We start from the raw sequence: 26271 nt of genomic DNA on the forward strand, positions 1-26271 counted from the left end.
TGGAGGATATTAAAACGGCACTGGAGCCCATCTGAAAGAGCTCCCAGTGGCCAAAGTTTGAACAACAAAATAAATATTGATAGTATTGGATCATAACTCACAGAACAAAACAAACATTTATGAGTCCATACTGATATAAACAAATAGCTGAATAAATAAAATGGGGAAAGGGCACAACTTTTTCTTACAGAAGAATTTCAATTAATAAATGTAGAAGGAATCTAATCTATCACCATTAGGATTACACACCTGTAATCTCAGCTACTCAGGAGGCTGAGGCAGTAGAATTACTTGAACCTGGGAGGTGGAGGTTGCTGTGAGCTGAGGTCATGCCATTGCACTCCAGCCTGGGCAGCAGCAGCAACAACAACAACAACAACAAAGTATTGTACCAACAATAACTTCTTAGCTTCTATAATTGTATATATAATTTCTCAGTTTCTATAAATATAATTGTACTATATAAGATATTGACATGAGGAAAAGCCAGGGGAAAAATATATGGGAACTCTGTAACTACTTTTGTAATTCTCTGTAAGTCTAAAATTATCTCACAATGAAGTTTTAAAAATTCTAACACCAAACCAAACCAAAATAATTCTATTGACTTGTACATGAAAAAGGGTGAATTTTATCATATGCAAATTATACCTCTTGACTTAGAAAATTGTATATTTTCCTTACTATACTCTTTTGAAATCTATTCACGAGTTATACTAAATATATACAAATACTTTTGAATGTGTTTAAATATTATGTTTGAAAATGTTGCTGGGCGAAGTGGCTCACACCTGTAATCCCAGCACTTTGGGAGGCTGACGAGGGAGGATCTCTTCAGCTCAGGAGTTCGAGACCAGCCTGGGCAACATAGTGAGACCCTGTCTTTACTAAAAATGAAAAAACAATCAGCTAGGCGTGGTGGTGCACACGTATAGTCCCAGCTACTCAGGAGGCTGAGGTGGAAGGATCACTTGAGCCTGGGACTATCAAGGCTGCAGTGAGTCATGATAGCACCACTGCACTCCAACATGGGCAATACAGCAAGACTCTGTCAAAAAGAAAGAGAGAGAGAGAGAGGAAGGAAGGAAGGAAGGAAGGAAGAAAGGAAGGAAGAAAATATTTAATACATTCAAATAATACTAGTAGTTAACATAATCAATTAAATTTGGTAAATTAGCCATTCATTAAATTGATTTTCAGGAAATCAGCTGCCTTCTAAGAGGGGGACAGTTCCTGGCCCACCTGCAATTTCATACTCCTCTTTTAGTTAGAAGGACACTGGGAAAGAGAGAGGCCCCACAAATGGTGAGAGACACCTCTGAATGAAGATGGGAACCAACAATGATCTTCTAAAGAGTGGGCGGGTGAGGCAGGGATGAGGGTCAGAGAAGAAGGAAAAGATGTGGGTATTCTCATTCAGGCTTGACTCACCACAAGCGGACTAATTTTGTGCAGTGAAATGGCTTGGCTGTGTCCCCATCCAAATCTCAACTTGAATTGTAGCTCCCAGAATTCCCCTCGTGTTGTGGGAGGGATCCAGGGGGAGGTAACTGAATCATGGGGGCCAGTCTTTCCCTTGCTATTCTTATGATAGTGAATAAGTCTCATGAGATCTGATAGGTTTATCAGGGGTTTCCGCTTTTGCTTCTTTCTCATTTTCTGTTGCCGCCACCACGTAAGAAGTGCCTTTTGCCTCCCTCCATGATTCTGAGGCCTCCCCAGCCATGTGGAACTGTTAAGTCCAATTAAACCTCTTTTTCTTCCCTGTCTTGGGTATGTCTTTATTAGCAGCGTGAAAACAGACTAATACATGCAGTAATTGAGAAAGCTCACTGGGGTGAGGGCACTCGAGTAGGGGGAGCAAGGAGAGAGATCTGTGGGCTGGAGAGAAGCCAAGGGAGAGGATTTGGGTGGATGATTGAGCGAAGAGGGAGGCTTTAAGAGAGAGAGAGAGATTGGGTGTTTATAGCCCCCTTATGAGTGTTCCTCTCCTTCTGTTGGGGGACCTCCTCTTGGTCCTTACCAAATGTCCTCTACCTTCTGACACTCAGCTCTCCTCTTGCCAAGCATCATCCCCCAGGCAGGCCTGGCCTATGCCCTCCTTGGTCATTCTGACTTTACTGTGGCCACCTGTGGGAAGGAAGGCCGAGGCCCTCCCTGAGCACTGAAACACCAGGTGGAGGATTGTTTTCAACTAGGCTCCACATCAGAAAGCAGCGTACTCACACTGACAAGCTTGATACCCTGTGACTGCTCGACTTCGGGCTCTGGTCCAAAGCTGAGAGCCCCTGTCCCCCTCAGTGACAGCCTCTTCTAGCCCTGCCCAACCACTCCTTTGAGTGACAGGGGGTAATCGAGAAGCTGCTCCTCCCTCCAAGAAGTAAGACCTGGAGCCCTGGCTTCCCTCGGCAAAGCACATATAAACCCACAGCCACTGTGGGCTGAAGGAGAAGGGCAGGGTGGAAAAAGTTGAGAGAAGGGGGAGGAAAAGTTGTCCTGGCTAGCACTGTGTGGATTCTCTTGAAATGAGAAGAAAATGCCCGGCTACATCCCCCCTTCTGCTGCTCCAGCTTCTCCTGAGGTGTTCAGAACGGGGTGGGGGGGTTAATTTTGGTGAGAAGGATGCAAAAGTTTCCAGGGCCTGGAGAGATGGAGTCAGGGTCCCTGGAGAAGGAACCTCTTGGGACTCAGACAGGGCCAGTCCTGAGCTAAGGTACGGAATAGGTGAGTGAACCTTGGGAAGCTCTGGACCCTGCTATCTGCCTTCAATCACCGGCCACAGGGAAGCAGGGACCCCAGCTGTCTTTCTCATATCCCATTTTAAGGAAATGTTCTGCTTTTGATTTTGTGCATTTTATTTCAGTTTCTTTGTTTCAACTTTCCTTGAGAAATGAAAGATTTGGCACTCCTGTAATGCCAGCACTTAGCACTTTGGGAGGCTGGGAAGGAGTGGGATCCCTTGAGTCCAGGAGTTTGAGACAAGCCTGGGCAACATGGTGAGACACCACCTCTACAAAAACCAAACAAATCAGCCAGGCAGTGGTAGTCCATGCCTATAGTCTTATCTACTTGGGAGGCTGAGGTAGGAGGATCACTTGAGGTCAGGAGGTCAAGGCTGCATTGAGCCATGTTTGCGCTACTGAACTCTATCCTGAACCAGAACAAGACCCTGTGTCCAAAAAAAAAAAGAAAAAGTCCAGGCGCGGTTGCTCACGCCTGTATTCCCAGCACTTTGGAAGGCAGAGGCGGGTGGATCACAAGGTCAGGAGATCGAGACCATCCTGGCTAACATGGTGAAACCCTGTCTCTACTAAAAATACAAAAAATTAGCCGGGCGTGGTTGTGGGCGCCTGTAGTCCCAGCTACTCAGGAGACGGAGGCAGGAGAATGGCGTGAACCCGGGAGGTGGAGCTTGCAGTGAGTGAGATCACACCTCTGCACTCCAGCCTGGGCCACAGAGCAAGACTCCGTCTCAAAAAAAAAAAGAGAAAAGAAAAAAGAAAAAAAAAGTAACAGTCAGGTGCAGTGGCTCATGCCTGTAATCTCAGCACTTTGGGAGGCTGAGGCGGGTAGATCCTCTGAGGTCAGGTGTTTGAAACCATCCTGGCCAGCATGATGAAACCCAGTTTCTATTAAAAATACAAAACGTAGTCGGGTCTGGTGGCGCACACCTGTAATCCCAGCTACTTGAGAAACTGAGGCAGGAGAATCGCTTGAACCCGGGAGGCGGAGGTTGCAGTGAGCGGAGATCACGCTATTGCACTCCAGCCTGGAAGACAGAGGGAGACTCCGTCTCAAGAAAAAAAAAAGAGAAAAAAGAAAGAGAGAGACAGGGAAAGGAAGGAAGGAACAAAGGAAGGAACAAAGGAAGGAACAAAGGAAGGAAGACTTGAACCCTATTAGAAAAATGTGGAGCATCAGCAGTAGGGAGAGATAACTAGATTTGGGCAGAGTCCCAAAATTTCAAAATTTATGCCATGTAGGCTACATGTATTCCTAAGAATAAATACTCCCAGGTTCTGAAGACTGCCTGTGGCAGTGAGGGCTGGAGACGAAGAGGACTCATCTATTCTTTGTATTTGTACCCGACTCAGTGTTGCCCTCAGTCCAACTAGATCACACCCACACCCCTCATGACTCCTCCCCTAAACCTGCCCCCATACCACCTTGAATCTTCCCTGCCTCCAAGCCTACCACGTTAGCCCCAGATCTGACCCAGAAGCTGTCTCATTCTTTTTTTTTTTTTTCTTTTTTGAGATGGAGCGCCCGGCCAGCTGTCTCAGTTTTAATCATACACCAAGCATGACCTGAGTGTAATCTCTAACATGAATCACAACTTCTGCCTCATTGGTTTGCCAGAACCCCAGGCACAACTGGATGAGAGGAGACACCTATGAACATGGAGCCAGAATACTCCCAGTTGCTGAAACTACTAACTCAGAGAGGAGTGAGCTCGAGACAGAGTCAGGTTTAGTGTCCCACGGAAAGAGACCAGACCTGGAAAAGACAGAGTCAAAGCTGGGTGAGCAAGCCTTCGAAGGGCATGGCTCAGCAAAGATAATCCATATTGTAGTGCAAGAGGATTCTTTGTAGAATATGTTTTACCAGAATTAAACCAAAAATGCCAAATGATCCCTAACTCGAATAAACCTCACCACATTACCTGAGGAGATGTGTCATTTGGATGTGAGGATAGTTATGAAAATACTGAGCAGAGCAGATGAGGATAGCCCATCAACAATTCACATTCAATGGCATTACTTTTTAGTAGGACTCATTCAAAGCATTTCCACTAAGCACCCAGAGAGCCAGCCCTAAAGACTCAAGAATAAGAGAAAATGATGTAACTGCCGATGGAAGGACCACTGAGGACCACATCACTGCAGACCCAGGGACCACCAAGGACTCCGTCACTGCAGACCCAGGGACCACTGAGGACCACATCACTGCAGACCCAGGGACCACCGAGGACTCCATCACTGCAGACCCAGGGACCACCGAGGACTCCATCACTGCAGACCCAGGGACCACCGAGGACTCCATCACTGCAGGCCCAGGGACCACTGAGGACCACATCACTGCAGACCCAGGGACCACCGAGGACTCCATCACTGCAGGCCCAGGGACCACTGAGGACCACATCACTGCAGGCCCAGGGACCACCAAGGACTCCGTCACTGCAGGCCCAGGGACCACGGAGGACTCCGTCACTGCAGGCCCAGGGACCACCGAGGACTCCGTCACTGCAGGCCCAGGGACCACCGAGGACTCCGTCACTGCAGGCTCTTGGACCACAGAAGATGAAATCACTAAACATGGTGACATTCACCTTCTGCGAACTACTTCAGTCACAGCAGTGAAACCTACCAGGCTCCTGACACCCATGGGAATTATCCTCATATCCCTGACTGCAACCACGGTTACTGTTGCACTCTTTGTTGGATTGGGCTTCATGTGGTGAGTATTTGTTCTGGGAATATTCATGGCATCACGGGAACGAAGCCATCTGAGGATGAGGGGCGGGCATGGAGAGCTGAGGCACAGAGGCCCAAGAAATCGTCAGGCGTGAGGAAGCCAACACAGAGACAGCTCTGCAAAGGCTCCTGGAAAGACAGAAGTGGAGAGAAAGGAAAAGAGCACCTGGCACAAAAGATGCAGAAAGCACCGGGGACAGAGGAAGCTGTGAGAGATGGGAAGGAGAGAAAGGGAAGAGAGGCTGAGAGTGAGAAACGTAAGAACACAAACATGGTAAGACACAGTGGGAGTCAGAGCAAAGCATGAACGTTAGGTACAGATGGATGTAAAAGAGGAAACTTTGCTAAGAAAACAAGGAACTGGGGACCACAGGAGTGGATGAATTCGAAACCTTCTGGGTGGTCCACTCATATCGGAAATTACACATTCTTGTGTTAATTACTACCCACTCTGAAGTTCTGCAGAAGATTTTTTTAAAACCAAAATCGAGTGGGTTTTTATGAGCCACCACTACTCTATACCAAAGAGACAGTTTGTACCGGCTCTCAAAGAGGAGCTTTGTGTATTTTTCTGTCTCTGAGGGTCTCTGTTGTTTCTACGAGAGGAGACAAAAGAATTCCATGCCAGCCCTGCGTGTTTCATCTCACCAAACTCGCAGCTGGAATCATCACAAAAGCAGCAGCAGGGGAATTCCCACTGGGAGTGGCCCAAACCCTCCAGAGATGGGGCCAATTGGGATTCCAAAGAAAGAAGCTCAGATGTCAGGGTGATCAATTCAAAGCATTTATTAGGGGAACTTACAGAGGGCTGCACCAATCCTCCCTGCCGACAGGGAGGGAAAAGGGCTGTTCTGCCTAGGCATGTCTGTATCGAGGGGGTCAGGGGATGGAGTTTATATGAGGGTTTAGGGAATTTGACTCAGGGCTGGAGCCAGTTTCTTTCAATGTTTTGGGCAACAACCTAGATACCTTTGTTAGTGCCTGGGAGTGTTCAAGGCCCTGGTTTGAGTTCAAGCCTGCTGGGGAAAACCTGCCGCTGGCTGGGTCACAGAATGGTCAAGGCAATCTGTGATTTTTGGTCAGTCTGATCAGAAAGAAAAGGAAGATATCTGGGGGACCCCACATTGTGGCTTCTTCTCGCTGACATTTGATCTAAAACCCTAAGCTTTCTGCTTCTGACCTGCTGCTTGAGGGGGAAGGGCTGGTTGTTTTTGGCCATCCTGACCTAAGGATTAAATGCATATTGAAATTTTAACAAGTGGTGGCTTGTAGGATTAGCCAACTTGGGCAGGTTATTAAAGCCTCGTGAATTCTTGCCGGTCATTGATGCCATTGTGCCCTGACCCCGCTCCAAGATGCAAATCCACAGCTTTGGATCAGCTTTGTAAGTGTGAGTAAAGCCGAAAGTAATGCATGATACAGTAGAGGTGTTCACATTTAATTCTGCTAAAATGACACCATGAAACTAGAGCATTCTGAAGGATGCTGACAAGAGGAAAATGGAATGAAAGCGTCCACATGTACCTGACTCAGGCATGAGTCATGTTTATATTCACCAGTAGAGGGAGGACCTTCTGGACTTCGCTGTTGTCATAAACAATTGGATTTCTGATCATGTGGATCACCAGTGAAAAGTCAGTCACTCTTGCTCTAGAACGAAAGATGCTTTCCTTCCTCCAAACCAGGCATTGGCCCAGAGAGGTCACTAGCGTTAGCACCGTCTTAATTTCGTGTAGAGACTTAAAACAAGAGATGGCTCAAAAGGCTCAGGGTGTGGGAAGTAAGAGGGAAGTCTATGCTCCCAAACTTGCTAAATTTTTGACTTTTAAACCTTTAACTCGAAAAGTTTTAAAAATAAGATTTATATTACTATTCCTCCCAAGTTCCATGTATCAAAATGTGTTTTTCTTTAAACTTCAATGGTTTAAGTTTTTCTTTTTTTAAATGCTGTTTTTAGTGGGGTGTGGTGGCTCACACCTGTAATCCCAGCACTTTGGGAGGCCGAGGTGGGTGCATCACGAGGTCAGGACTTCAAGACCAGCCTGGCCAAGATGGTGAAACCCCGTCTCTACTAAAACTACAAAACAATTAGCCAGCTGTGATGGTGGGCACCTGTAATCCCAGCTACTCGGGAGGCTGAGGCAGAGAATTGCTTGAACCCGGGCGGCAGAGGTTGCAGTGAGCTGAGATCGTGCCATTGCACTCCAGCCTGGGGAACAGAGCGAGACTTAATCTAAAAAAAAAAAAAAAAAAAAAAAGGCTTTTCTTCCCCCCTAAATGACGTCCACATTTTCGGAAAGTAGTAATCTCCAATCGTCAGTGTCAAGATCTGAAGAAAACAGTGATATCTAGCAGACTCCCAGAGCCGGGGAAACAGGTTGGGCAGCAGTGATAAATTACAAACCACCAGGGTTAAGAGAAGAACAGAGTCTTAAAAGCAAACCATTTTCTTCCTCCCTAGAAAGAGTGTTTCCTGACTCCATGAAATCCATCCACCAGGGTTATTTACTATCCCCACGTCATGGACTAGAGTACACTATAAAGAGGACCCCAGCAGCGACTACAGTTGGTTCTAGAAAAAGCAGACCCCTTGTCCACCTCTGCAGGACCATGCAGCGTGATGTGTCGTCAGGCCTCCCCTTCTCTGCCCCAGTCTGGAGCCCTGGGACCACCACATGAGGAAGGCAGCTGGCCCCTGGAATAGCGTGTGGAGGACACACAGAAGGATGCCCATCTGCTCTGAGTGTCTCCTAATTCCGCCTGGCCTTGTTTACTTCTTCCGGACAATCGCCTTTACCTATCTGCCAGGTTTCGAGGAATTACACACAGCTCAGATATAAGAGATATTCATTGTCCGATCAAATCAATAAAGCAAATTTTATCTGTTTTTGTCTGGGTCATATCTCTACATTCATTCATTTAACAACAACAACAACAAAAACTCGGGAGTAGCTGGGATTACAGGCGCATGCCACCACGCCTGGCTAATTTTTGTATTTATAGTAGAGACAGGGGTTTCATCGTATTGGCCAGGCTGGTCTCAAACTCTTGACCTCACGTGATCCACCCGCCTTGGCCTCCCGAAGTGCTAGGATTACAAGCGTGAGCCACCACGCTCGGCCTTAACAAAATATTTATTAAGTGCCTAGCATGAGCTCAACACTCTGTGTCTCTCAGTCTGTCTATTTCAGTCTACCTGTAAGCTGAAGGATACAACTTATCTCTGAAGAGGACTATACCTGCATTCTCCTACCACGCAGGCCAAAGGGTCACATTTACGGGTTGTAGTCAACTGGTCATTCAGAAAATATCTATGAGCACCTGTCTGGGACTGGCCACCGTAGCAAATAAACAAGTCTCTTCTTTTTTTTTTTTTTTTTTTTTTTTTGAGACGGAGTCTTGCTCTGTCGCCCGGTCTGGAGTGCAGTGGCCGGATCTCAGCTCACTGCAAGCTCCGCCTCCCGGGTTTACGCCATTCTCCTGCCTCAGCCTCCGGAGTAGCTGGGACTACAGGCGCCCGCCACCTCGCCCGGCTAGTTTTTTGCATTTAGTAGAGACGGGGTTTCACCGTGTTAGCCAGGATGGTCTCGATCTCCTGACCTCGTGATCCGCCCGTCTCGGCCTAAGTCTCTTCTTAATCAATCGCGGTGTGTAATGAGGACACGAAGTCCAGACCTAACCTCTAAGAGAAAAGTCCTGCCTGATAGAAGAGATTTGTCCTTACTTAATGCAAATGCACCATATTCATGCACCTATGAATGATGGCTAAGACCACAGACAAGGCCGGGGCATTGGATATAACAGCTCTGTGAGGAGTTCAGCACACAAACCAAAGAATCAAAGATATTTGAAGACAGTTGATTATTGTTTGCTCACTACTGATAACTGTGAGCAGCATCACCCCCAGTGTTAAATAATGGAATTGTACTATTATGATACAGAGTCAGAAACACAGAACAATAAATTAAAATATTAAAGTGAAAAAATTGGATTAATTAAATAAATATTAAACTGATGTTTCTCAGAATTATGTGATAAACCTCTTTAAAGGAAAAGACATATATATTTTTTCGAGACAGAGTCTCACTCTGTCGCCCAGGCTGGAGTCCAGTGGTGCAATCTCGGCTCACTGCAACCTCCACCTCCTGGGTTCAAGTGATTCTCCTTCCTCAGCCTCTGAGTAGCTGGGATTACAGGCATGCGCCACCACGCCTGGCTAATTTTTGTATTTTTAGCAGAGACGAAGTTTCACCATGTTGCCCAGGCTGGTCTTAAACTCCTGACCTCAGATGATCCACCCGCCTTGGCCTCCCAAAGAGCTGGGATTACAGGCATGGCCACCATGCCCAGCTGGAAAAGATATTTTTTGAGAACTCGCCATGTTGGCTTAAAAGTAAATATATATGAACTCGCTATGTTGGCTTAAAAATAAATATAGAAAATGAAGTATAAACTCTTGTAGAGCTTAAAGCTCTACTGTTCCAATAACGTTAGAAATAACAGCAGTAGGCCGGGCGCGGTGGCTCAAGCCTGTAATCCCAGCACTTTGGGAGGCCGAGACGGGTGGATCACGAGGTCAGGAGATCAAGACCATCCTGGCTAACACGGTGAAACCCCGTCTCTACTAAAAAAAATACAAAAAACTAGCCGGGGGAGGTGGCGGGCGCCTGTAGTCCCAGCTACTCGGGGGCTGAAGCAGGAGAATGGCGTGAACCCGGGAGGCGGAGCTTGCAGTGAGCTGAGATCCGGCCACTGCACTCCAGCCTGGGCGACAAAGCAAGACTCCGTCTCAAAAAAAAAAAAAAAAAAAAAAAGAAATAACAGCAGTAGTTTAATATAATGCATGATATTTATTTACTGAAGAATTCTTTGCTCCAACATTAATATGGTACCGATTGCTACAGCCTAGTTTCTCAAATCTCATTTGCCACGTGATGTTTTCCTTCTTTCATGCATCTTCTCTGTACAAGCTCTCTCAAGACCTTCAGTCTCTCAGTTAGCTGTGGGATTATTGGGCCCTTACTTAATGCAAATGCAACATTTGCATTTTAAGACAGTTCTCGTTCTACTCTTGTTAGGCTGCGACAATTGTAAGGACTAATCATTTCTATTAGCTTTATGTTGGTTTTATATTGGTCATCAATAGAGTCCAGGAAATGCTTATATTATGGGGATTTTCAAGATTATCACCTGAAGGCAAACGTGACAGAAACAGCTCCAGTCTCCCCTTCCCTCATACTTGGAGAACCTGAGTTTTGGGGGTGATGGTAATATGCTTAGCTGAAAAAAACCAATTTCCCAAATACCCAGTTTCTCAGTCCCCCTTGCAGCCAGTGCGCTGAGGACACACAGCTCTGGCCAATGCCATATAGGCACAAGTTCCTGGGGAGGGTGTCCCTTCCAGATGAAAAGGCAGAAGCTCACAAGGAGAAATCCCTTTGCCCCTTCCCCCTTCATTCCTCTTTCTGCCTGGAATGCAGATATGAGACCTGGGGCACAGCAAGCCATGCTGAGGCCAGCGGGAGACCCACAGCAGGGTGAAGGCTTCAAGCTAAGAGTGGAGCAGAGAGAAGAAATCACTTGGGTGCCCGATGGCAATACTGAGCTCTGGGCTGCTTCTCCCGGACATTTCGTGTATGAGATGAGCAGTGTGCCGGAGCTCAGTGAGGTGAGCTGCTTGTGATTCCAGCTGAATGGGATCCTAACTGATATGACACATAAACATTGTCTGGAACATGCAGACTTCTGAGAATACCTGCATAGACACATCTGGGAAGACACAGTACTCAGGGTTTTAAGAATGAGCTACACATAGTGGTGAGTGGAAGAATAATAAAATGATCTCCCTTTTCTGCCCCCATGGAGGCAGCAAGTGGCCAAGGGAGAATTTTGTGATTAGAGATACCGGCATGAATATTAGTTTATTGCAGGAAAAAAGAGTGACAGAAGAGTCTCTTAGTTAATATACAGGCAGGAAAAGTCCAATGTGTCTCTATAAAATCCTCCTCCTGCAGTTCAGGCTGGGGTTTGGGGCTGGGCATCCATCAAAGGGCATTGGCAAGCACAAGGAATTCCAGAGTCTGCCTTGGTCTTCAAGGGGGCAGAGTTTTTGGTCTCGGTACATGCTAGGTTTGTGCAATAAACAAAGGAATTGCTAGAGCTACAAATTCTAGCTGAGAAGTCTGTGTACTTGAGTTTCTGCACCTCAGAGACAACTTAGAGCAATTGAAGAGACCATGAAATCTCTGTAAATGGCATAGAAACTTTAGCATGCAAAAGCATGCATGCAAAAATGCTAGCATATCAAAAGCTTTTCTTTTCTTTCAATTAAGTTAATTTCCGGCCAGGCAGGATGACACACCTATAATCCCAGCACGTTGGCAGACCGAGATGGGAAGATCACTTGAGCTCAGAAGATCTATACCAGCCTGGGCAACATGGTGAGATCTTGTCTCTATTAAAAATCAAAAAAATTAGCCGAGTGTGGCAGTGCATGCCTGTAGGCTCAGATACTTGGGAGGCTAAGGCAAGAGGCTCGCCTGAGCCCAGGGGGTAGAGGCTGCAGTGAGCCATGACTGTGCCACTGTACTCCAGCCTGGGTGGCAGAGCAAGGTCTTGTCTCAAAAAAAAAAAATAGAAAGAAAGAAAGAAATAAAAGAAAAGGAAAAACAAAAGGCTGAGCACAGTGGCTCACGCCTGTAATCCCAACACTTTGGGAGGCTGAGGCAGGATGATTGTTTGAGGCCAGCCTGGGCAACATAGTGAGACCTCGTCTCTACAAAAAAATAAAAAATTAGCCAGGCATGGTAGTGTATGTCCGTAGTCCTAGCTACTTGGGAGGCTGAGGTGAGAGGATTGCTTGAGCCCAGGAGGTCGAGGCAGCAGTGAACTGTGATCATGTCACTGCCCTCCAGCTTGGGCAACAGAGAGAGACCGTGCCTCAAAAAGAAAAATAAAAGAAAGAAAATGTTAATTTCTGCTCCTATCAGATTAGAGGGAAATTCAATCTCAGTCTTTTTTGCTGCTCTCCAAAGATTCCAGAGTTGTACATAGGATCAAGGCATAAGGAACATCCTTAAAGTCAATAGCAACTGGCCTCTACTAATTATTCCCAAGATACGCATGTCCCTTTGTGGCAGCAGTTCTGCCAGCGGCACGGGGACTTTACCCAGTCAGTCTCCTTCAACTTGCCATGTAGTTTTCTCCAGAATGAGGCCACCCCCTCGGGGTGCTAGCGGGAAGGAGAGTATGGTTTTGGCATTTGAGGGCCCAGAGAGATATACATGAGGATCTGATCTCTGGAGAGTATTGAAGATGGAAAAGACAAGGAGAAGATGCTGCAGAAACACCCAGAAGGAAAAAAAAAAAAAAAAAAAAAGAAGCCTGAACGAATAAGGGAAATATCTTTCTAACCGTTCCTGGGGCCCTGAACTACAAGATTTGGTAGTTGACTCCCAAACCATAATACGCTCATACTCAGACGACACTTGTACGTTGTCACACGTGTCTGTGCATTCCATGCCTTTGGTAAATGCATACAGTTCATCAGCCCCACACAGCTAATCCTCCTTTTCTCTTTCTAAAGTCTGGTGTTTAAAGGACCTCTTCAGTGTCATCAAGGAGTCATACCAGGTCCAGCTGAACCCAACTTGCATATGTTCTGATTGAGGACACCAGGCAAGCAAGCACACCCCTCTAGAGTGTGCCTGAACAGGATTTATGCCTTTTGGGGAGTGTCACCTCTCATGGAAAATGTCTGTGAATGCACATTCTGGTCCAGTCCCCTGTCTTTCTAAACAAGAATGTTTGGTGAAGCAACAGTGATTCAACACTCTCCCTTAGCGAGGTATTGTTTGATACCTTAGAAAACACGTAGCCATTTCTCAGGTCTATTCAGGACCTTTCTTGTGATTTATCTAAAACAAACCCCTCTCTTCGGTCTCTACAGATTACCATATTTATTTTCTTTATGGAGCTGATGACAAGCTGAACTTATGCTTATTTACATGTTAACTTATTTGTTTTATGTCTGTCTCCTTCCACTAGAATGTCAGTTCCTTGAGAATAGGGGTTTTGAGGACGATATATGAGATAGAATAGGTATTTAATAATCGTGTGCTTCATGGAGTCTATGATGCGCATCTCCCCCATTGGATCATAATCTAAAATGGAGATGTCAGCCGGGCACAGTGGCTCACGCCTGTGATCCCAGCACTTTGGGAGGCTGAGGCGGGTGGATCACTTGAGGTCAGGAGTTTGAGACCAGTCTGGCCAACATAGTGAAACCCCATCTCTATTAAAAATTAGCCAGGTGTGTTGGTGCACACCTGTAATCCCAGCTACTTGGGAGGCTGAGGCAGGAGAATCACTTGAACCTGGGAGGCAGCGGTTGCAATGAGCTGAGATCACGCCACTGCACCCCAGCCTAGGTGACAGAGTGAGACGCTGTCTCAAAAAAATAAAAATAAAATGGAGATGTCCACTGGATGCAGTGGTTCAGGCCTGTAATCCCAGCACTTTCGGAGGACAAGGTAGGAGGATTGCCCAGAGCTAGGAGTTAGAGACCTGCCTGGGCAACATCATGAGACACTGTCTAAAAAAAAAAAAAAAAAAAAAAAAAACAAGAAATGTTTAAAAATGGAAATGTGTCTTACACTTGATAGCACATCATGAACCAGTCGGTAGCACCCTTTCTTCCTTAGTGGGGCATAAGTAATGGTGCATCTTGCATTCAATGTCATCTTAGATGGGATGAAATACACATTTTGGAGTAAATGAATAAATGTATGCTTTCTTTTGGTGCTATTTATTCTGTTTTGATCTTCTTGGTAAGCACAAAGAAATCAGGATTCTTTTTTTTTTTTTTTTTTTTTTTTGAGACAGTTTCACTCTGTCACCCAGGCTGGAGTGCAATGGTGTGGTCTCAGCTCACTGCAACCTCCACCTCCCGGGCTCAAGCAATTCTCCTGCCTCAGCCTCCTGAGTAGCTGGGACTACATGTGTGTGCCACCACACCTGGCTAATTTTTGTATTTTTAGTAGAGACGGAGTTTCACTATATTGGCCAGGCTGGTCTCGAACTCCTGACCTTGTGATCCACCCACCTCGGCCTCCCAGAGTGCTGGGATTACAGGTGTGAGCCACCACACCTGGCCTAGGATTCCTTTAGTAACTGTCTAGTATGTGCTGGGAATTCTTTTGGGAACAGAGACAGCAGATTAACAGAAGTGAATGCCGTAGTTCTTGCCCTCAAGGACAAGAAAACTAGCAATTACAGTGCAACATGCTAAGTGCTATTATAAAGGAATGCTTTGGGGAAAAGCCCAGAAAAGGGATCTCGTTCAGCCTGTGCAGATCCTGGAAGGCTTCCCAAGGGATGGGGTAACCGACCTGAGACTTACGACATATTTGTGGGCCACTTTGAGCTGCTGTCATACATGTGGTTTCTTTTGATCTTCACATCATGTCTGTGAGGTAGGAAAACCATCCTGTCTCAGAAATGCAAAGACTGAAGTTCAGAGAAGTTAAATAAATTGTCCCCAAACCTCCTTAATGGTAAGTGGCAGGGAGGGGTAGGGGCGCTGAGGGAGGTAAACTCAGGTTTCCTGGCTCCAGGATCACTCACTTTTTACCTCATTTGGGCTGAATCTCAAGTGATGAACTGCTCTGCACTGTCTTTATAAAAATCATTCATAGGTGTGAACACTTTTATCCTTCAGTCTTCTCTTCTTTAGGCTTGCAATGGCAGGCTCTCAGATCTTTCCTTCAATCTGTATTGGGTTTTGAACCAAGCAAGAAAAACCAGACACAGTCCCTATTCTTGAGGAGCCCTCAGTCTGAAAACAGGTCGCAGATACACAGAAAAAACATTCTTGTGTGTGCGATGGATGGTAGGGAACGTGTCATCAATTGTGACATTTATGGCATTTATTTGCCTTTACTAGTGAGTTCTGCTTTTTAAAATGTTTGCAACTTCTCAGGCCTCACCCTCAAAAAAATTTGAAAATTGAACACAAGCAGAGATGTTTTATTTTCAACTCAGGACCTCACCCAGAGTTTTTTAGGCAGCAGCCCTGAACCAAGCTGGCTTCGAGGTATTCGTGAGTTTCTATGCCCAGAAGACTTTTTCAGCTTCTACCTTTTACCCATGAAAGGAGGTGGCATGGACGATTCCTTTGATCATCCATCACATCTTTGCCGAGGACATATAAGCCTGTGCATGGCTCTGAGGACACAGTGGAGAGCCATGTAAATAGCTTTTGCCTTCAAGGTGCCTGGCAGAAGTGAATGAATATTGCTGTCATGTACATGCAACTGTTGTGAAATGCTTTAATGTTCCACACCTTCTTTGGAGACCTTTAAGAAATTCATGGAGCTTTGAGCAGTGATATTTACCATCAACAATGTAATCCAATGGGGCAGCAAGCAAAATGAGCTACTATTAATGCACCATGGAGCAGAGGAATTTTCTCTTGCGCTGACACCACAACAGACCCATTCTTTCATTTGGATTAGTATTCACTACTTGTGCTTAGTTGCTTGCAGTGGATATCCAATTTGTGAAGTGAGCTGAGGTATAATGCAGTATTGTATACTGGAACACAGGGACTGCAAATGTTTTTAAGAAGCAGAAGTCACTAATAAAGTCAAATGCCATGAACGTCACAATTGATGAAAACTGGCCATTAGAAAAATCTAGATATGATAAAATTGTTAAATTGATGAGTATGAAGATTGGATTATAATATATATTCAGCATGCAAAAACAGAAAATGAGGGGAAATGCAGTGACAGTCAAAGCAACTATGGAAACAATATCCATGGCAACAAATGACCTAGTCGGAAGAGAGGCCCCAGGACTGCCTGTGTCTTCCTGATGAAATGTCTGGTAAGCCCCCTAGTGGCAATGACTGGGTAGTGGCCCTCTGCGAGATGGGCGCCTCTCAGGAGATTGAGTGCCGCTTCCGAGGGCCTGGAGAAGTTGACTTGTGTTGCATCCCATGGGGTCACCCCCTCCTCCCCTTTCCTTGCACTCACTGGCATGAGATACAACATATATCCACAAACAACTGCCGTTTGTCATTGCATCTAAGGCTCCGTTGCTGGAAAACATACCACTATTTCATGGAAAACATACCATTATTTCATGCCTCACTAAGAGAAAAACACAGCGAATTAAACTATGACATGCCATTGATTGTAAGATGCATCCCTATTCGAGAGATGATAAATGTGAAAATAAATATAGGTCTTTTTTTTTTTTTTTTTTTGAGACGGAGTCTCGCTCTGTCACCCAGGCTGGAGTGCAGTGGCCGGATATCAGCTCACTGCAAGCTCCGCCTCCCGGGTTCACGCCATTCTCCTGCCTCAGCCTCCGGAGCAGCTGGGACTACAGGCGCCCACCACCACGCCCAGCTAGTTTTTTTGTATTTGTTAGTAGAGACGGGGTTTCACCGTGTTAGCCAGGATGGTCTCGATCTCCTGACCTGGTGATCCGCCCGTCTCGGCCTCCCAAAGTGCTGGGATTACAGGCTTGAGCCACCGCGCCCGGCCAATATAGGTCTTATAATCTATAAAATATAAATGATTTTCTACTGGATGAGGTGGCTCACGCCTATAATCCCAGCACTTTGGGAGGCCGAGGCAAGTGGACTGCTTGAGCTCAGGAGTTGGATACCAGCCTGGGTAACATAGCGAGACCCTGTCTGTATTTATACACACACACACAAATGACTTTCAGTGATTCACTTGACATTTCCAGATGCTTGTTCCCTCACTTATAAACAACTATACCATTAATTAATTCACTCATTCTACTCATATTTATTAAGTGCAGATTATTGGACAAGCACACTGACGTCAACACTGAGGATACAGCAGTGAGCTGGTGTCCTGACTTTAGGGGGCTTTTGTTGCGGTGACTTGGTTTCTGATTATCTTTGTCACACTACATCTGTGAGTCAGTGATTCTGTGACCCTAAGTGAGTTTCAGAGTGAAAACAGACACCAGATAAGAAGCCAGAAAACCTGGGCTCGTCTTGTTCTTCCCCTTAGTAGTTTATTTCATCTGTCTCTGCCTTATTTTATCTATTTATTGTCTGTCATGGTTAAATTGAGAAACAGTTATATTTTTCTCATAGCAGAGTTCTTCAAACAATATGTGATGGCAATCAAAACAGCAAAGAAGCTGTGGAAACAGTGTCCATGGCAACCAATGGTCCCATCTTTTCTTTTCTTTTCTTTTCTTTTCTTTCTTTCTTTTCTTTTCTTTTCTTTTCTTTTCTTTTCTTTTCTTTTCTTTTCTTCCTTCCTTCCTTCCTTCCTTCCTTCTTTCCTTCTTCCTTTCTTTCTTTCCTTCTTTCTTTCTTTTTTCTCAAGGTCTCTGAGTTTCAAGTCAAGGCTAAAAAAATTGTTTTAAGCTGTTTTAATTTGCTGGAATGCAGTGACATGATCATGGCTCACGGAAGCCTCAATCTCCCTGGCTCAAGTAATCTTCCCACCTCAGCCTCCCGAACAGCGGGGATCACAGGCATGCACCACCACGCCCTGCTATGTTTTATTTTTATTTTTTCAATAAAGATTAGGCCTCGCCATATTGCCCAGGCTGGCCTTGAACTCCTGGACTCAAGGTATCTTCCAGCCTCAGCCTCCCAAAGTGCTGGGATTACAGGCACGAGCCACAGCACATGGACCCCATCTTTCTTTCATGTCACTAGATCAAGAAAGCTCCAGAGTTTTTCTTGTTCCCTTCAGGTGTCAAGCAATATCATTTTATGTATATAAACATCTAATTCAGAATAATTTCAACTCTTTTTTCCTATTGTCCAGCATAAAGCCTCCCCCTCCCCAGTGGACAGACGGCAATGGGCTGGCATCTGACATTTGTCTGCAAACCTAATGGTAGGAGACAGGCTGGTTTTCTGCCCTGGATGTGGGAGTGTAAGAAAGGAGGATGCACTGGAGACCTGTATCCCGGGTTTTCAGGGCAAGACTGTGTAAGTGTTTCCAGCAGACTAGGTGTGAGGCATGCTAGGAAGCAAGCTAATGTGGAGGGAGCTAATCCTGTCTGACGTGGCCACCTACAGGCATCAACAGGCCTCAGCAGAGAGAAGCTGAAGTGATTAATGCATTCCTAGGGGTTGTGGGAGGAATAAATTGTGGAAGGAAAGCCTCATTTGCAACTGCATGGCATTGGGGTGAGGAGTCTCTGAAGAAGCACCCAATGAGGAGGAATCGCCTGTAAGCATGTGCCGGTCCCAAAGAATGCAAAGCTCTCTTGCAAACTGTGTCTGCTCCACACTCCAGACCACTCCTTCCCCCAACCCTTCCCCATTCTACTCAACCTTGGAGGGTTAGAAACCATTAAAGACAGGAGAAGAGGGACAGATGCATAAGGCTGAGGACCTGTTTCTCCATTTCTCATCTTCCATCCTTGCAAAGTCCTTGCTGGAGGAAAGGAGACTTACCTTTGGAACTAGACGTTGAGTTTCTGAATTGACATTGTGTTTGGTAATATAAAATAACTATAGGACATAAGAGAGATCAGAACAGTCTTAGTACTGTCCATGTTTTCATCTTGGAATGGGGAAAACTGGCCCCTTAACTGAGCAAGTTAAGGACATCCTAGACTGATCTGTAGATGTTCAGTGAAATCTGTAATTCAAGACTAAATAACTTATTGGCCAGGCATGGTGACTCAAGCCTATAATCCCAGCACTTTGGGAGGCCAAGGCAGGCAGATCACCGGAGGGCAGGAGTTTGAGACCAGCCTGGCCAAAACGGTGAAACCCCATCTCTATTAAAAAAACAAAAATTAGCCAGGCGTGGTGGTGTGCACCTGTAATCTCAGCTACTCGGGAGGCTGAGGCAAGAGAATCACTTGAACCCAGGAGACAGAGGTTACAGCGAGCCAAGATCATGCTGCTGCACTCCAGCCTGGGCTATAAAAGCAAGACTCCATCTCAAGAAAAATAATAATAATAATAATAACTTATTCTTGAGACACGTGTGATGCAAGATGAGTATTTGTTGCTAGGATCAGCTCAGTTAAGCTGTGCAGTAAGTCTGTGCTGTCCTATGTGGTAGCCATTAGCCACATGTAGCAACTAAGCACGTGAAATGTGGCTAGTCCAAATACAAATGTGCTTCTAAGTGCAAGACACACATGAGATTTCAAAGACTTAGTACAAAAACAGTAAAATGTCTCTCTAATAATTTTTATATTACTTGTCAAAATCATAATATTTTGGATATGCTGGGTTAAATAAAATTTATTATTAGAATTAATTTCACCTGTCGTTGTTTACCTTTTTGATGTGACTACTAGAACATTGTAAATTACACCGAGCTCACTTTACATTTCTGCTGGACATGTAGTCTCCCTCACAGGTCATAAGGCACTGAGGTCACAGGCCATAGGTTGGGACGTTTCTCCTTCAGAGAGTAGCTCATTCTCATTTTAAATCATCTTGAAGAAGACAGATCCTGGTAAGTAGGTGGGCCAAAAGCTGGATTGAGTGAGGAAACTTCTTCCTGTCTTTCAACCAGAACAAGGACAGAGTTGGGAGCTTGGATTTTGCATAGTGAAGGCATACTCAAGGGAGTCGCCCATCTTGGGGAGTTATGCTGGCCCCCAAAACTCAGAGCATGCTAAAGGTGAGGCAGAGAAGCCTTCCGTAGGAGGTGCACACAGGGAGGGGTGTGGGCCTCTGAAATTTGAAAGCGCCATGTCTCATTTCCAGTTTTAAGTGTATCTGGAATTCTCTTCTGTTCTCCCTAGATCTTTAGTGGAGCCTGATTAAACATGAGGCTGAGGGCAGCTGCGGGGAGCTGAGGGTGAATTCTGTGCCCACTCTTGGCCGCCCCACTGGCCATGGCTTCCTCCCCAGCAGGCCTCGACAGCAGCCTCTGGAGTCTCTGGCTCAGCTTGCTGCAGGTCGCTGCTGTTCTCTTTGTGTCTCTTAGACTGTGACTTCAATGCAGTCATCTCATTTCTGGGAATCTATCCAATTCTCAATTGTGTAAAAAGCTTTATAAACAAAAAAAGTCCATTACAATTTACTATCTTAACAAAATATTGGAAGCAGCAGAAACATTTAACAGGAAAAACTATAAATTTTAGACTATGTACTTTGTGCCTCAGTGGGGAGCCACTTAAGTGACTTTTATTAAAACTTATATTAACAAAGAAGACAATAGTGTCATAATAATTTATTTAAAAAGAATTAAAGGCCAGGCACAGTGGCTCATGCTGTAATCCCAGCACTTTGGGTGGCCGAGGCTGGCGGATCACTTGAGGTCATGGCAAAGCTCTGTCTCTACTAAAAATATAAAAATTAGCCAGGCGTGGTGGCAGGTGTCTGTAATTCCAGCTCCTTGACAGGCTGGGGCAGGAGAATCTCTTGAACCCAGGAGGCAGAGGTTGCTGTGAACAGAGATCACGCCACTTTACTCCATCTTGGGTGACAGAACAAGACTGTCTCAAAAATAAATAAATAAATAAATATAAGGCATTAAGGAACACACAATTATACATGCAATTGGTGACAATAAAATACAACCTCTCAAAAACAAACAAACAAACAAAAAAACCCTAAACAACCACCACCACCTAGGTATAAAGAAAAGACTAGAAAAAAAAGTGTTTTAAAATGAAACCATAACTGTATTAGGGTTCTCCAGAGAAAGAGAACTAAAATCTCTCTCTCTGCCTCTCTCTCTCACATAGATGAGAAGACACGCTCAAAGGAGCTCATATAGGTGAGAGAGAGAGATTTAAAGGAATTGGCTCACACGATTGTGGAGACTGGCAAGTCCAAAATTTGCAGGGAAAGGCAACCTGGAGGCAGAATTCCCTCTTCCTTGGAGGACATCAGGCCCACTCACATATGGGAGGGTAATCTGCTTTATTCAAAGTCCATCCATTTAAATGTTGATGTCATCTACAAAATACCTTAGTAGAAATATCTAGAATAATGTTTGACCAAATATTTGGGTACCACGGCTTAACCATACTGACACATAAAATTAACCTTTGGCTGGGCACAGTAGCTCATCCCTGTAATCTCAGCATTTTGGGAGGTTTACATGGGTGGATGGCTTGAGCCCAGGAGTTCAAGACCAGCCTGGAGAACACAGTGAGACTCTGTCCTTACAAAAAACAACGAGAAAAAATTAGCCAGGCATGATGGCGAGTGCCTGTGGTCCCTGCTACTTGGGAGGCTGAGGTGGGAGGATCGCTTGAGCCTGAGAAGTTGAGGCTGCAGTGAGCCGTGATTGTGCCACTGCACTCCAGCCCGAGTGACAGAGCAAGACCATGACTCAAAAAATTAATTAATTAAATTTAATAAATATTTTTAAAAATTAACTTTCACAATGATCTAAGGCTTACTACTTTAGGATTTGCTTTTGAAATACTTTTCTGTGTTTTCCAAAATACGTATAATAATAAAGATGTACTTATGATGGAAAAGGCCTGTGTAAACACATTTTAAAACACAGCCTCCTTGGGGTAGCCCCAGAGTCCCCATGGCTCCTTCAACATCTTTCATAGCTCTCCTCACCTCTGCCTTCTACCATTATTATGCATGTCTGAATGTGTCTTCCTCTGCTAAACATCAAACAGAGTTTTAGGACTGGGTTTTAGAAAGTGAGAGAAGGAAGGCGTGGAGGCAATGGGAGCCTGCCTGAGGGCATTAACGTCAGTTCTGGGCTATATGCTGGCTCCTCAGGACTGCCCTCCTAAGGGGCACAGACACGTGAGCAGAGGGAGCTCCTGTTCCAGTTTCTTCGCAAAAATCAACTTGATAAAGTTTTTCCTGTTTTGTTAAAATTGCCTAAAACTTTTTAGCAGTACTTCATTTGATTTTCTCTAATCGTTTTTGTCATTTCTTGGAGTTTTCATTTATTGCACATGCTTTAACATCCCAGTTTATGTCTTGCTTAATTTAATGTCCATGTAGTTGACCCTTGAACAACATGGATTTGAACTGCGTAGGTCCACTTACACATGGGTTATTTGCAGATCAAAAACACAGTAATGGTGACATGTGAAACCCATGCATACAAAGGCCCAACTTTACATGTATTTGGGATCCAAAGGGCTGACTGCTGGACTTGAATATGTGTGGGTTTTGGTATACACAGGAGTCTTGGAACCAATCCCCTTCGTATACCAAGGGACTACTGTATATCTGCTTTCTTTCTTTTTTCTTTTTTTTTTTGAGACGGAGTCTCATTCCGTTGCCCAGTGCAGTGGCACAATCTCGGCTCACTGCAACCTCTGGCTCCCAGGTTCAAGTGATTCTCCTGCCTCAGATTCTGAAGTATCTGGGACTACAGGCACCTGCCACGCCCAGCTAATTTTTTGTATTTTTAGTAGAGACGGGGTTTCACCATGTCAGCCAGGTTGATCTCGAACTCCTGACCTCAAGTGATCCACCAGCCTTAGCCTCCCAAAGAGCTGGGATTACAGTTGTGAACCACTGTGCCCAGTCTCATTACCATTTTTTGAGAACTCATTTGGGCGGGCAACAGGTATACATCGTCTCATGAAAACGGAGTCACTCAGCCTGTGCTCCCACCTGGACAGAACACCACACGGCCTCTGCTTAGAGATGCTCCACAGAAGCCAGCGTGAAAGCACCAGAGCCAGGCATCCTTTAGAAAACCATTTTGGGATTGCTCCAGCTCATGAACCAGCAGTTAACTGAGTCACCAGCCATATCATAAGGCATGACTACAACTACGCAGGCCTGGTCCCTAAACTCATGTTACAGCAAAATATAACTCAGTTTTATTTCAGAAAAAAAAAAAAAAAAGCTAGATGTGATGGCACATGCCTGTAGTCCCGGCTACTTGGGGGGCTCAGTCAGAGGGTCACTTGAGCCCAGGGGTTCAAGGTCACAGTCAGCTGATGGCACCACTGCACCCAGCCTGGGCAACAGAGGGAGACCATCTCTAAATAAAATAAGACAAAAACAACAACAACAAAAAAGAAGAAAATACACCAAAATGTTAGCAATGTCTCTATCTTTATTCATTGGGGTTAGAAATTACTTTTGTTTTCTTATATTATGTATATTTTATTTCAGACCCGATAATTTTTTTTTTTTTTTCCTTTTTGAGGCAGGATCTCGCCCTGTTGCCCAAGCTGGAGGGCAGTGGTGCGATCTCGGCTCATTACAACCTCAACCTCCCAGGCTCAAGCGATCCTCCCACCTCAGCTCCCTGAGTAGCTGGGGCTACAAGAACACACCACCATGCCTGGCTAATTTTGTTCACTTTTTGTAGAGATGGGGGTCTCACTATGTTGTCCAGGCTGGTTGCAAACTCCTGGACTCAAGTCTTCCCACCTCAACCTCCCAAAATGCTGGGATTACAGACTTGAGCCACCATGTCCAGCCAATGTTATTTATTTATTTATTTATTTATTTATTTATTTATTTATTTTTGAGACAGGGTCTCATCCTGTTGCCGACTAGAGTGCAGTTGTGCAATCACGGCTTACTGCAGCCTCAACTTCCCTGGGTTGAGGTAATCCTCCTACCTTAGCCTCCCAAGCAGCTGGGACTACAGGTGTGAGCCACCACACCTGGCTATTTTTGTATTTTTTGTAGAGACAGGAGTCTTACTATGTTGCTCAGGCTGGTCTTGAACTCCTGGACTCAAGTTATCCTCCCACCTTGGCCTCCCAAAGTGATGGTATTACCCAAGCAGCTGGGACTACAGGTGTGAGCCACCACACCTGGCTAATTTTTGTATTTTTTGTAGAGACAGGAGTCTTACTATGTTGCTCAGGCTGGTCCTGAACTCCTGGACTCAAGTTATCCTCCCACCTTGGCCTCCCAAAGTGATGGTATTATAGATGTGAGCCACCATGTTCAGTTTTATTTTTAACATAAAGAGAAAATTATTGAGCAAAAGAGTCTCTCTACAGTTCTTAAGATTGTTGTCAGAACTGCCTCATACTCTTTCTGCAGTCTGTGCTTTGAGCAGCAATATAAAAATGCAGTATTTTATGAGCATCAATAGCAGGGAATGTAAATTAGCCTATTTTTTTTTTTGGCTCTGCTTTGCTTCTGATCATTAGAGGCCAGCAAAAATAGAATGAGAACTGCAAACTCCCGTTTGTTGTTCCCAGAAGATCTCTCCATAGCATGGCACATCAGTCAGATTTCTGGGCTGTCTCATCTACATCTCCATAAGAAAGGATCTTATTGGAAATACACTGAGGCATACACTGAAGCAGAGGCCCCAGTGCCACCTGGGCAGAGGCAAGCCAGAGAAAACAGAGGGAAATGAAAAGAAAGACTTCCTGGTATTCACTTCTACATACTGCCAGCTAAGCTGTGCTGGGTACCTAGAGCCCACCACATCTACGCCACAAATTCAACTGGGCCTTCAGGCTTTTTTTTTTTTTTTTTCTTTTTTTTTAATCCAAGTTTCGCTCTTGTTGCCCAGGCTGGAGTGCAGTGGCACAATCTCAGCTCACCACAACCACCGCCTCCCGGGTTCAAGTGATTCTCCTGCCTCAACCTTCCTGAGTAGCTGGGATTACAGGCATGTACCACCATGCCTGGCTAACTTTTTGTTTTGTTTTGTTTTGTTTTGTTTTGTTTTAGTAGAGACAGGGTTTCTCCATGTTGGTCAGGCTGGTCTTGAACTCCCAACCTCAGGTGATCCGCCCACTTTGGCCTCCCAAAGTGCTGGGATTACAGGCGTGAGCCACCGCGCCTGGCCGGGCCTTCAGGCTTTATGTGGCTGATTGAACACAACCATCTCTGCTTCCAGCAGAAATCCCACCAAAATGTGATAAAGGGGTTTTAAAAGGCAAGAACTGACAAGAACAAAAGAGAGGGAGAGAGAGAGAGAGAGAGAGAGGGAGAAACTGACTACACAATCTAAATAAATAGAGAATAAATCAAGATATGGGTAACAAATAGACAAATGTCTTAGCAAATAAGATAAATTTAAAGGTAAAATGTCTGTGGGAGAATCTCAGAAGTAGGCTGATTTCACATAGCAGAACCCCAGGAAGGAATGGAGAGACCAAGTGTCCCAAAACTGAGTGTGCAAGAGGGCCTGGAACCAGAGGTTGATGGTCTGTGTAAGAAGCCATTAGAACCCTAGATCTCCTAATTCAACGCGCATGGCAGAGTGACCCCCTGTATTCCACCCTAATGAATGGTTTGCTCACTGGAGGCGTTGAACCATGCCGCGTCCTGGGAACCACAATGAAAATCATTTGAGGCTGTGCACGGTAGCTCATGCTTATAATCCCAGCACTTTGGGAGGCCAATTCAGGAGGATCACTTGAGTCCAGGAATTCAAGACCAGCCTAGGCAACATAGCAAGATGCCAGCTCTACCAGAAAAAAAAAAAAATTATACACATATATATGGCCTATGGTCTTCTGGCTTTATGTGGCCAGAAGAAAAGAAAACGAAATAAAATAATGAAGAAATAATAATAGAAAATAAGTAATAATAAAAGAAATAACAAAATAAAAGAAGCAATAAAGGAAAGAAAAAGTCATTTAAGATTATGTAAAAGCCTGCATATGGAACAGTAAGGCTTCCTGGTCCCCTCCACGAAGCTGGTTCTGAGAACTCCAGCAGCCAGACTTGCCCCAGGCCGATGAATAGAGTAACCTTCTCTGGAGAGACTGACCAGACAAGGAAAAACACCTAGGACCACAGGGGTAAGGGGTTCAGACAGATACTAAGCTACTGTCACTTGACTTCAAAACCCTCTTCCACTCTCTCCTTTCCAGCTGGTTCCCCCTTAGGTGTTGAGGG

General features: G+C 45.1%; 1 protein-coding gene across 1 annotated transcript; it reads left to right on the forward strand.

Moving 5' to 3' along the window:
• Nucleotides 1-2525: 2525 nt before the first annotated feature.
• LOC104666225 (protein PBMUCL2-like) lies at nucleotides 2526-5461 on the forward strand. Its single transcript, XM_030929578.1, is given in 3 exon segments — nucleotides 2526-2724; nucleotides 4769-4809; nucleotides 4811-5461. Coding segments are annotated over 3 exon segments (891 nt in total).
• Nucleotides 5462-26271: the final 20810 nt, after the last annotated feature.

The sequence above is a fragment of the Rhinopithecus roxellana genome, chromosome 4 (genome assembly GCF_007565055.1).
Source record: "Rhinopithecus roxellana isolate Shanxi Qingling chromosome 4, ASM756505v1, whole genome shotgun sequence".
Classification (NCBI taxonomy): domain Eukaryota; kingdom Metazoa; phylum Chordata; class Mammalia; order Primates; family Cercopithecidae; genus Rhinopithecus; species Rhinopithecus roxellana.